Below are 12,689 nucleotides of genomic sequence, written 5' to 3' on the forward strand. Positions count from 1 at the left end.
CACGCTTGTACCGATACTGAGAAGACAAAAATATTAATAACCATGTTGCAGTTCATCTCAAAACAGGGGATAATTTAAACCTGATTAGTATAAACTTTTCTGGGGTATGTTGATGTGAACTTTAGCTGCTTTTTCTACCTGCTCTACTAAACATGGATTGCCCCTTTACTTCAACAAACACTGACCACAAACATTATTTTGGAACAGTTGCCATCTAGATGTCAGTGTTTAAGTGTTACTAGAGTGAAAAACATACGCATAATTAGGAAGGCAACATGAACTGTAATGACAATCAAAGGTTAATTTTGGGAGGTGAAATACGCATGCTATTGAAATTAAATGAAATTTTGCCATTGACTTCAATGATGCCAAGATTTCACCCTTGATAGCTAGTCTCCTCCTCTTGATCTTTCATTCTGTATGCCAACAGGGATGAAAAATGCTATGGAGAGCACACCTTCCACTCAAACAAGACCTCCGGTCAGTTAAAAAGTGGTACTGTGAAAAAGTTCTCTTCTCTTCAAGTGGAATGGAGACAGAAATGTTGTCCTGAGTAGGAAGTGTAAAGCAGGAGAGATTCTTGGTATTCTAACATCCTCTGGTTCCATCACACTGCCAAAGTGGAGTAGAAAACAGTGGATCAAAACTCTAAAATGTGAGGTAACTAAACAAAAGTTTAGGTTCTGGCATGTGATCTGGAACAAACTAAGAAAAATCAGTTGGATTCAGTTATTTGGCATAAGCAAAGGGGACAAGAGGCTACTAGTCAGTACAATGTTAAAAAGACTGTAGTCTTTAGATAGCTGGCTGTGTCAGAAAGAAATGGGTGGCTGAGATGATGATCAAAGCTAATATTGCTAGCTGGAAGACCCCCTTCTAATTGAGAGAAAAAAAGCTGATTTAGGCATGTCATAATTGTAAAGCCTACTCTCCAGTAGAAACAGTTGAGAAGACCAACATCAAATTTGACAGAGATGACCAGAGGTCAAACTAAACCAGCTGTATGAATACTTCTATGGTGAGCAATCAAATTCTGCAGTATTTAAGCTCTCTTGAAAAAGAAGTGAAATACAAATAGATTTTTGTTGTTGCTCTTTAGAGTTCTTTTGTTTTTTCCAAGAGCCTTAAATCCCACCCCACTCTGAAGCAGGTGTTACAAGATCTTGATAAAAAGCTCCAACATCAAGAGACGTGAAGACATGCTATTTCTAATGTACCAAGCAATCAGAATAAACAAATAAGGTCATGATATACAATCATGCTAACCAATTTTTTTTGGTGCACTTTTGATTTTGTATTTATTTCTAGAGCTTCAATGGTTACAAGGAAAACCTCCAGAACATGCTCTGACGTTACACCAACTTGCTGAGTCTGCAGAAAAAGCAAAAAGGCTGAAACAATAGTTCTGATTTATCTAACCTACCTCTCCCACATTCATATATGTGAAGTGCTAACACTGAAGCCTAACAGTCAGTTTATATATCAATATCTAATTTTAAAACAGACACTAGTCAGTCTGAGTTGAAAGACCATACTATGACTTGGATAATGGAGTGGAGGGTATGCTTATAAAATCCATGGTGGGTTGCAAAAACTTTAGAAGACAGGATCAGAACTCAAAACAACCTTGACAAATTGGAGAATTAGTCTACTTTGAAATCAATAAGATTAAGTTCAATGAAGACAAGTGTAAAGTCTTCACTTAGGAAGGAAAAATCAAATGTACAACTACAAAACAGGGAATAACTGGCTATGTGGCAATACTGTTGAAAAGATTCTAGGAGTTTCAGGAAATCACGAATTGAATACGAGTCGTAGATGTAATGAAGCTGTGAAAAAAGCTAATATTCTGGGGTGTATTCATAAGAATGTTATATGTAAGACATAGGAGGTAACTGTCTCTCTCTTCTCAGCACTGGTGAGGCCTCAGCTTCAGTACTGTGTCCAATTCTGGGCACCACACATTTTAGGAAAGATGTGGACAAATTGGAGACTGACTAGATGAGAGCCAAAAAATGATAAAGGTTTAGAAAACCTGCCTGTGAGGAAAAGTTTAAAAAAAAAAAAAACTAGGCATGTTCAATCTTGACTTGAGAAAAGGAGACTGAGGTAGGACCTGATAATATACAAATATGTTGACGACTGTTACAAAGTGGACTATGATCAACTGTTCTTCATGTCCACTGAAGGTAGACCAAGTAGTAATGAGCTTAACCTGCAGCAAGAGACATTTATGTTAGATATTAGGAAAAGCTTTCTAACTGTAAGGGTAGTTAAGATCTAGAATAGGTTTGCAAGGGAGGTGAGGAATCCCCATTATTGAAGGTTATTAAGAACAGGCTGGACAAACATCTGTCAGCAATGGTCTTGGTTTACTTGGTCCTGCCTCAGTGCAGAGGGCTAGACTTGATTACTTCTCAAGGTCCCTTTCAGCCCTAAACATTTCTAGGCTTCTATGGGACTGAGGGCAGCACTAATATAAAATGGTACCACTTTTGTCAGTCCCCAACCGATGGAGATAGCCTTAATGGTTCCATTTAATTAGAGGCCTAGGTCTTTTACTCTCTGAAGTATCAAGTAAGAATCATGTTTAAAACCCTCTTCCTTATTGAATGAGTCTTGCATTATCTTTACTTACATTTTGTTCTCTGCACGAAGTAGAAAAGTAAAACGTAGATATATGATTTTACTTTTCTAGAATTTTCAGAGATTAATCCATTAAAAATGTAGTTAAGAGTGAAAGTACAGTCTTAATTCTAGCCTCTGACTCAGGTACTTTGATGCAATTAATTACACACATTTGTTCTGCAATTTTAAATACTTATATAGCACCTTGTAATACATTGTCATAGGTTCTGTTTATTTTCACATTACACGTTATATATGTGGAGCAAGAAGCAATGTCTATTGTTATGGTTGCCTAAACTTGCATTATAAGCAGCTGAAAAGAGGAGATTATAACTTTGACAAACTTTACGCATCTGGTCTGAAATTATGCATGCCAAGTCTCTACATCAGGTATATTTTATATACTCATTTTAACAACCCAGCAAAAAACAACTAAACTGTTTCCAAGAAGGAGGTTAAAGAAAAATAAGTTATCAGTATTAAAAATTTCTTTCAGCTGTTTCTTTGAGAAGCTCTAGTGCCCCCATGTTTTAGAGCAGGGACTTGAAATTTGGCAAGAGATGACTTGTGGAGGAAAGGGTGTCAGTATGGTTCCACATGATGAAATCCGTGTTGTTTTTAAGAAACCTAGGAAGTACATAAAGCATAAGCTAAAATTATGATGCTAGAGTTGCACGATTTAGCACTCAAAACTTGGGAAATGCAAAAATTAAAGGTGCTTCTGCAACTTTAATTCAGCTCCCTCAATGCATATGCATGATAATACAGTCTTTATTTACATGATCCATACCATTTGTTCTACAGAACTCTTCTTCATTCAATGGATGGACAGTGAAGATGCTCTTGTGTTAATCCTCTGGATTGGCAGTTGGGAGAGTTCAATAATTTTCCAGACTCGACCACAGTTTTTCTATGTGATGTTGGGGAAGACTATCATAATGCATATGTACTATGCAGCTGAATTAAGACTCTAAACTATGTAGGTTCTTATACCACACATCACTGTAGGATATGAAGATCTTCCAGTATTAAGTGATGTGACTAACATCTGTTATCTCCACCCTCTCCTCAAGGGGAGACATCTATATAGTAAAGCAATGGTTTTTATTTGTGGACCCCTAAAAAATTTCAAACGGAGGACCCCTTTAGAAATCTTAAACATAGTTTGCGGACCCCAACTGGTCCACAAACCACAGGCTGAAAACCACTGCAGCAGTGCACTGTATTTTGTTGCTCATGGGTGTTGGGTGGGGGGGGGTTGTTTTTTTAATATATAAACATGTTTTTCTGTGTTCCTATCAGGGAAGGCAAGGTCAAAAAAAATGTGCCTTGCACTTGGAGAGGACAATTGTCAGAGTTGTATGGTCCTTAGTCACTGGAGGACTTCGTTTCACAGTTTCAGGCCTGTCCACAAGAAAATTCTGTCTCCCACACAGAACAAACTTACCCTTATTATAAAGAGTTTCATTATGCTAGTGAAGGAAGGTGTCAGCTCCAGTCTTCATCCTGGAACATCAGGCAATCTTTTAGATATCCTGACTCAGGACACAGAGTGCCTTCAAAATAAGAACCCTGACCTTGATTCAATATTATATAGGAAGCCTGTGTACAGAGCAGAGGACAGATTTGATGTGTTCACAGTAATCTATGTGGCTGACAAGACATGCTCCAGTGCTCTATGCTAGCTGGAGCTTCGTAAATGCTGAAGGTTTCATTGCCAGGGATATCACATTGCTATAGTCCAGCCAATAGGCAAGAAAGGCATGAATAACTGAGACCAGGTCATGGTCTCCTAGGATAGAACAGTCTCCTGGCCAGCCAGATATGGTAGAAAGTATTACTCATAGATATTACTACTTCAGAACTTGTATCGGCGGGGAATCAGAGCATTCCCAAACTATGAACTGAATTGACTAATTGTGGCTGTGTACCTGAGATTACATAGTGGCTGCTTCAATTCAGTTTAACCAGTTGTTCTTCATCCATAAGCAGATCTTGTCCAACCACTGGGTCAGCTTGGTTGTAGTGGTGTGATTGTATGTGGTGACAGATACGTAGAGCTGTATCTCATCTGCATATTGCTCGCATTGAGTCCATATCATCTGACCAGTTCAGCTAGTGGCTGCATATAAATGTTGAATAGAGCCAAAGCGAGAACTGATCTTTGTGGGACTCCACAAATGATGGGTCTAGTGGTGGAGGTGCAGTTTCCCTGAGCAATCTTAATTCCAGCATTTCCCAGTTTGGAGTGATTGACTTTGCAAGATTAATATTTTAATGCTCCTTATTATAATTTAATTATATTGTTACTCCACGTATAAGCAAGACTCTCATTCCTTCCTCTTCAAAAGGTATATGCGCGTTATTTCTAAGATGATGATACGGATGGATGATACGGAACACACAAAAACAAAATGTATTTTTATCTTTAATAGGATCTAGCCTCACTAGTCTTAATAAAGTTAGAACATTTTTACAAATAATTAGGGAAGATTAAATAGCTTTGATGTTTATATTTTTAGTTTTACAAGACCGACATTTTCCATAAATGGCATACAAATGTGAGAGCCTTGACAGTTAAAATTTGAAGAGCAACTAACAAAAAGCACAAAAACTAACAGCACATTTTTTTAAGTACATCATAAGCAGAAAGCCTGCCAAACAATCAGTGGGGCCACTGGACAATCGAGCTGCTAAAGGAGCATTCAAGGAAGTTAAGACCACTGATGAGTAGCTAAATCAATTCTTTGCATCAGTCTTCACTGCAGAGGATGTGAGGGAGATTATCACACCTGAGCCATTATTTTTAGGAGATAAATTTGAGGAAGTGTCCCAGACTCAGGCATCAATCGAGGTGATCAAGTAATCAGTAATAAGTCACCCACACCAGATAGTAGTCACCCAAGAGTTCTGAAGGAACTCAAATATTAATTGCATAATTACTGACTGTGGTATATGACCTGTTACTTAAATCAACCTCTGTACCAAATGATTGGTGGATAGCTAATGTAACACTGATTTTTTAAAAAGGCTCCAGAAATGATCCTAGGAACTACAGGCTGGTAAGCCTAACTTGTGTGCCAGGCAAACTGGTTGAAATGACAGCAAAGAGAATTATCAGGCACATTGATTAACACAGTATGTTGTGGAAGAGTCAACACAGCTTCTGTAAAGGGAAATCATGCCTCACCAAGCTATTAGAATTCTCTGAAGGTGTCAACAAGCATGTGGACAAGGGTGATCCAGTCGATGTAGTGTACTTGCACTTTCAGAAAGCCTTAGTCAAGGTCCCTTAGCAAACGCTCAAACAAACTAAGCAGTCCTGGGATAAGAGGGAAGGTCCTCTCCTGTATCAATGACCGGTTAAAAGACAGGAAACAAAGGATAGGAATAAATGGTCAGTTTTCACAGAAGAGACAGATAAATAGTAAGGTCCCCAAAGAATCTGTGCTGGAACTAGTGCTGTTCAACATATTCATAAATTATCTGAAAAGGGGGGTAAAGAGTGAGATGGCAAAGTTTGCAGACCTTACAATATTACTCAAGATAGTTAAGTCCAAAGCTTACTGCAAAGAGTTACAAAAGGATCTCCCAAAACTGGGTGACTGGGCAACAAAATAGCAGATGAAATCCAATGTTGGTAATTGCAAAGTAATGCACATGGAAAACAAAAACCCAACTATACATGCAAAATGATGATCTTGGCAAGACTGGGGATAGCTCTCTGAAAACATCTGCTCCATGTGCAGCAGCAGTCAAAAAAGCTAACAGAATGTTTGGAATCATAACAAAAATAAGACAGAAAATATAATAATGCCACTATATAAATCCATTGTATGCCCATAGCATTAATACCACATGCAGTTCTGATCATCCCATCTCAAAAAAGATATCTTAGAATTCAAAGTAGTTCAGAGAAGGGCAACAAAAAATGATGAGGGGTATGGAACAGCTTCCACACAAGGAAAACTAAAGGACTGGGACTGTTCAGCTTGGAAAAGAGACAACTAATGGGGGATATGATAAAGGTCTATAAAATCATATATAGTGTGAAGAAAGTGAATAGGAAAGTGCTATTGCCCCTTCACAAAACACATGAAACACACACTGAAATTAATAGGCAGCAAGTTTAAAACAAACATCAGGAAGTACTTCTTCACACAGTTCACAGTCAACTGTGGAACTTATTGCCAGGAGCTGTCGTGAAGACCAAACGTAGAATTGGGTTAAAAAAAGACTTAAGTAAGTGCATGGAAGATAGGCCATCAATGGCTATTGCCAAGATGGTCAGGGAGACAATCCCCCAGTTTGGGCAACCCCAAACTGCTGACTGCCAGAAGCTGGGACTTGATAAGAAGGGGTGGATCACTCAATAATTACATTCACTCCCTCAGAACCATCTGGCACTGGCCACTGCTGATAGGTAGATAGGATACTGGGCTAGATGGACCATTGGTCTGACCCACTACGGCCATTCTGATATATCTTTTAAGAAGAACATATTTTAGGTTGCCAAAAAACACATTTGAGAAACTGTATGTGAACACATAATTTCATGTAATATACATACATGAGAAGTGTTACTACACATCCAGTGAACTGTCATATGCCAACTCTTTAGTGTTTCACTGTGCAATTTTCAGGTTCTTTTATCAGTTTTACATATGAAATTTCTTGGTTTTATTTAAATAAAATAAAACACACATGCACCAAACAAAGAAAGTTAATGGGGAAAAAGAGCAAAACTAGAAACTCTGGGTTTCAGTCTAAGGCCAGGTCTATATTAACAAGCTAGCAAGGGCACAGCTATACCGATACAGCTGTGCTGCTGTAAGAGCGAAGTAGCTGCATTATTTTTTAAGTTTTGCCAAGGTAAGTGCTAGTGTAGACATGGCCTAACAGACTTACAAGTTCTGCTGCCAATGTTGCCAATTCTTGCAATTGTATTGCGAGTCTTAAGATATTTGTTTTTCTTAAAGCTCCAGATCCTGGAACAAAGTGATAAATGAGCATCTCAACTTCAGGTTTTTTAAAAAGTAACTTTCCAGCTCTCATGTTGGCAGTGAAAAGCTGGAAAATGTGTCTCAAGTACACCCTAAAGACACAGAAATCAAATGTAATAACAAACCCAACTTTTTTAGGAAAAACTCAACTTTTAATCTAGTCATGATTTTGGGGGCCTGATTCACTCTTTTTGAATACTTGGTTTTGGTAGTACTGTTCAAGACAGGAAATGGCCAGCAGGTAATCAGTTACAGGTGCATTGGACCTCACTCCGTTTCAGCTGTCAGTCACCCTGTGACAACCAGCAAACCTTCCTAGTGGAGAGAAAGCTTATACCAGCAAGAAAGTGTTTTTGCCAGAATAACATATACCAGCTCAGCAAGTGAAATAAACTATATCAGTTTTATCTGTATAGAAATGTCACCATCATCAGCACACCTAACCAACACTGCTATAATAGTAACAGTTTCTATTGTAGATCTGGCCTAAATTATTTTTTTTAATTATATTTGTAGCCCTTAGGGGTTCAAAGCTAGCATTGAAAATTGGAACCAAGCACAAATCATGCAGTAATCTCTCCCCAAGTCTGCAGACAGCATGGAGCAATAACTCTAAAAGGTACAACTTTTCCATTAATTTCACTGGACTGTTAACGCAAACCTAAAAATGACAATTTAATGTCAGCACTTAACTATTTCACCACTGATCATTTCAGAAGCATCCAACTAATGTGCTTAACCACAATACCAAAATGCCTCCTCTGCCTTTCCAGGTGCCAAAAGCCTCATCTGTTCCTTACTAATTTACCAAAATATCCAGCTTTCCCTTTATAGTTCCTACAGTGCAGTTAAATGCAGCATACCAAAAACTAAAAAAATAAAGGAAAACGTTAAATAAATTCAGTTGCCAAAATACAGGACACTGGACTGTATTATCCAATACCATATAACAATATAAGATCGGATGAGAGTGAAATGATGAAAAGAAGGAAAGACTGTTTAGAGACTAATATGCTTTGACAGATTCTTTGCCATGGAATGTTGTAAATAAAATTGTGTGTGTATATTAGTTAGCAATGGTGTTTAAACTATTTGTTTTTTATTCTCTTTATAACCAGTACTTATAATACCAGATCCCATGACAATTAGCACAGTGAAAGGAACACTTCCAATTTTAATGAGGTTATGCCTTTGTGGCATGTAAACTGTACTCTAATTCACATTTTATACAGTAAAATGTATACATTTATTTTCTATAAATATGAATTAGCAAATTGAATAAGCCTGCATAAAGCTCCAAAACCAACTGAAAAAAAAATTAAATGCCTGGGACTCTTAAACCAAGTATGGAGGAAAGTCAATGTGCCAACAGAAGATTTTAATTAACTTCGATTTACAAGAAGGTAATTAAAACAAGACATTTATGCTATAAATAGATGAAAATTAAAGAACCACAGTTTCATCTAAATACTGTCTCTGATGTTACCACAAGGAAGTGTTTTCCAAACTGTGAGGGCTCTGTAGAAACTCCAACCTCCTACAGACTGGTGGCTCAAACTCCAGGAAAATGAAAACAAATTCCTCAGACCTTTGCTAAACCAGAACCTGATTCTAGTGGATGTTAAACACTAATGTCACCTGCACTCTAGCCCCTTTACAAAAAAGGGAAGGCTGGAGTGGCATAAATAGGCTGTAAAAGCCAGAGATATGGCTGGGAGAGGGGATTCTCCTAGTACAGGAACTTGCAGATATCTGATGGAACTTGTCCTCCAAAAGCCCCTTTGCAAGCCCTGTGTAGTGGATATGCTAGGGATGGAGACAGCATTTGCATTATAGAAACCAGGCAGTGGTGTAGTTCATAAGCAGCTGGAGAAAAGCTGCATTAGCCACAGGGTATACCTGTACTACAGAGTTAGTTCAAGTTATCTACACTCAAGTTAATCCACTCATTAGTCCAGTTTGAGTGAGAACAGTCACGTTGGGAAACAACACTGGGCTGCTGTGTCCACACTGGTACTGCACTCATTTATGTGTGGCACTAAGACTTCTAGGGGCATATCCCATGATACACACTTTGCACTGCAATAAGCTGAGATGCCCTGTGAATTCTTTCCCAGTGAATTGTGGGAGAATTTCTGTCCTTTCTGGGCATACAGAGGGAATTGCTGGAAGTCCCATGAGGCACTCAAGTGGAACTAGCCTGTGTCCACAATCCAAATGTGCTCATGTTATCAGCTGCTGGTCTGTGCTTTAGCATACACTCCCTGACAAACCAGCCAACTCAAATTAAAAGCACCACCATACACAGTAGTTAAGAGGTTTTGTGTGGACAGGACTCAAGTTAAAGCAGCTGAGTTATAACTCAAGCTAATTTTGCAATGAAGACAACCTTAGATAGACCTACTGGACTATCTAAGTTATATCAAGGGCTTTGAAGTTGCCCAGAATTCAGATGATGCAAAGGAGTTTTAGAGTCATCCTAGCCAACCCCCTGTTCCCCTGCATCCCTGTGTTGTAGAGACAATATAAAGGTGTAACTCTCAGGCCAGGTCTAGACTACAGACTTATAATGGTATAACTATGTTGCTCAGGAGTGTGAAAAATCCACATCCCATGAATGACATAGTTATACCAATCTAGCCCCAGTATAGACAGAGCTATGTCCACAGGAAAGCTTCCCCCGTGTACATAGCTACCGCCTCATGGAGAGGTGGATTAAGAACGCTGACAGAAGCTCTCTCGTGGGTGTAGAAGTGTCTTCATTTAAGCACTGCACAGGCGTTCTATGGGGTTGGTGACCAGGGAAGTGGGGTTACCCCAGTTACTCACACAGGTTCCATGGGGGTGGAGGGTTACCCCGGTTACTCACACAGGCTCTGTGGAGGGCAGTATTACCCTGTAGCGCCTTAAGCACTAACACATTTCTGTGGGCATAAGCTCTCATGGGCTGCAACCCACTTCGTGAGATGTATTAGTCTTTAAGGTGCTACAGGACTCTCGTTTTTGCTGTATACAGACTAACACGGCTACCCCTTTGGAAGTATTACCCTGGTTACTCTCACAGGCTCTGTGGGGGGACAGTGTTAAGCTGGTTACTCACACTGACTCTATGGGGGGGCAGCATCCAGGGTGAGTTACCCTGATTACTCACATGGGCTCTATAAGGGGCAGTGTCCCAGGGGGGACTGTCCCGGATACACACACAGGCTCTATAGGGGGTCAGCGTTCGGGGTGGGGGCAGTGTTACCCTAATTACTCACACAGGCTCTACAGGGGGTGGTGTCTGGGGGGTGTTACCCTGGTTATTCACATGGGCTCTATGGGAGGGGAGTGTTACCCCACTTATTCAGACAGGCTCTATGAGGGGTGGTGTGGGGGACGGGGCGGGGATTACCCCGGTTACTCACATGGGCTCGGGGGGGGGGGGGGGACGGTGTCCCGGGGGGTGTTATCCCGGTTACTCACATGGGCTCCAAGGTTTTGCTGAGCCAGGATTTCAGCGCCTCGAAGTTTTCTATGATCATTTTCGCCACCATCCAGAGCGGCCCGGACCCCCCCGCTTCTCTGGCAGCGGCAGCAGCAGCGGCGGCGGTTCCGCCCCGCCCCAGATCGGGTCCCGGCTCCTCCGCGCCCGAGCTGTGCCCGGCTCGGTCTAGATCCCCAGGGATACGGGACGGGGGCCCGACTCCGCGGAGGGCTCGGAACCAGGCGGGTGCTCCCGGCGGCGCCCCGCTCTCGCCGCAGCCTCGCCGCGGGGCCCGGCGGCAGCGCCCCGGCTTTCCCTCCCGCGCGGGGAGGCTCGTGGGCAAACGAAGGGTCCGAGAGGCCGGACCGTGGCTGCCAAACGCGCGACCCTCCCCCCACTACCCTGGACTGCCCCTGCCCCTCCCCCCAGCCGCAAGCAACACGAACAGGTAAGATGGCGGCCCTGATATGCCGCGAGAATATAAAAGCCTCGCGAGGAAAGGGAGGGTGCTGGGATTGCAGAGGAGCGGGGCATGAGCGCGAGGGGCGGGGCGAAACGGTGGGGGCGAGGCCTCGGGGGGGGAGGCCAGGGAGGGCGGCTGTTGGGGACCCCGCGTGTGGGGCTCCCTGGGGCAGTGAAAGAGAGAAGGGAAGGGGAAGGGAGGGGAGGCTGAATTTCACTGCACTGAAATTTCACTGCACTGTGGCTGGGGTCTCGCTACCACCCCCGGCTCCGAGCTCCTGGGCCTCTGGCTGGTGGCAGTTTTGACCGCAGGCCATGGCGGGGAATGTGTTTTGTTGGTCCCTTTGGAAGCCCTTTGCTCAGGAGGAGGATGGTACCAATAGTAGCAAACCTAGGACACCTGCTGTCGCTACAGTTTGGAGACAATGTGCAAACGTAGCCTTTTTTTAGTTAAACTTGAGGACACCAGGGTGTGAAGCGGGCAGCCCATGCTAAGGTTAACTGTGGCTGGCAGTTTTCTTTCTTCAGCCCGGCCGTCGTACTCGATGATGACTGTGGAGAAGGGAAATTTAGCACTTGTGAGCTGGGTGATGAAAAGTGAGTCCAGCATTTGAAATAAAGCCTCGGTGACGGTTTGGGTAGGAGAACTTGGAGAGCTGCTTGATATCATGCCCTTGAAGATGGTGCTGTTGATATGCTGCCTCTCTGTGCGTGTCAGCTGCCTGGGTGAAATCATACACGACCGATCTCCATTTACATCTACCTTTGGCAACTTCTTCCCAATTCTCTATGTTAATATTTGCTTCCTCCAAGTTCCTTTTCAAAACGTTCTTATAGCATATAGAGTTCACCAAGGAAGGGAAATGTGATAGAGGAAAGCAAGAGCTGATGCTATATAAGGACATGATAGAGGAGGGCAGTACAGTGTTATCAGTTAATAGATTGCACGCTCTGAGCTTAAATTTTTTTAATGCTACAGATGGAAAAAGGAAGTGGTTCAAGTTATTTGGCCATTACCGGCAAAAAAAAGAAGCGATTCAGTGATATTGATTATAAGCTTTGTTTATGATGCCAAAAGAGTTGTAAAGAGGTACTGGTTAAGATGCCAGTCATACCCAAATACATATTGC

At 41.7% G+C, this 12,689-nt stretch overlaps 1 protein-coding gene across 1 annotated transcript in view; it reads right to left on the reverse strand.

Annotated features, from left to right (window-relative positions):
• Positions 1-11,444, reverse strand: part of RBM26 (RNA binding motif protein 26) — a 101,572-nt gene extending 90,128 nt beyond the window's left edge. Inside the window, 1 exon segment of the mRNA XM_067563284.1 lies at positions 11,097-11,444. Coding sequence (XP_067419385.1) covers positions 11,097-11,167 — 71 coding nt within the window. The 5' untranslated portion in view covers positions 11,168-11,444.
• Positions 11,445-12,689: the final 1,245 nt, after the last annotated feature.

Source organism: Emydura macquarii, unplaced genomic scaffold (genome assembly GCF_026122565.2).
Source record: "Emydura macquarii macquarii isolate MOO-44397 ecotype Brisbane River unplaced genomic scaffold, CSIRO-AGI_Emac_v2 contig_2473, whole genome shotgun sequence".
Taxonomy (NCBI): Eukaryota; Metazoa; Chordata; order Testudines; family Chelidae; genus Emydura; species Emydura macquarii.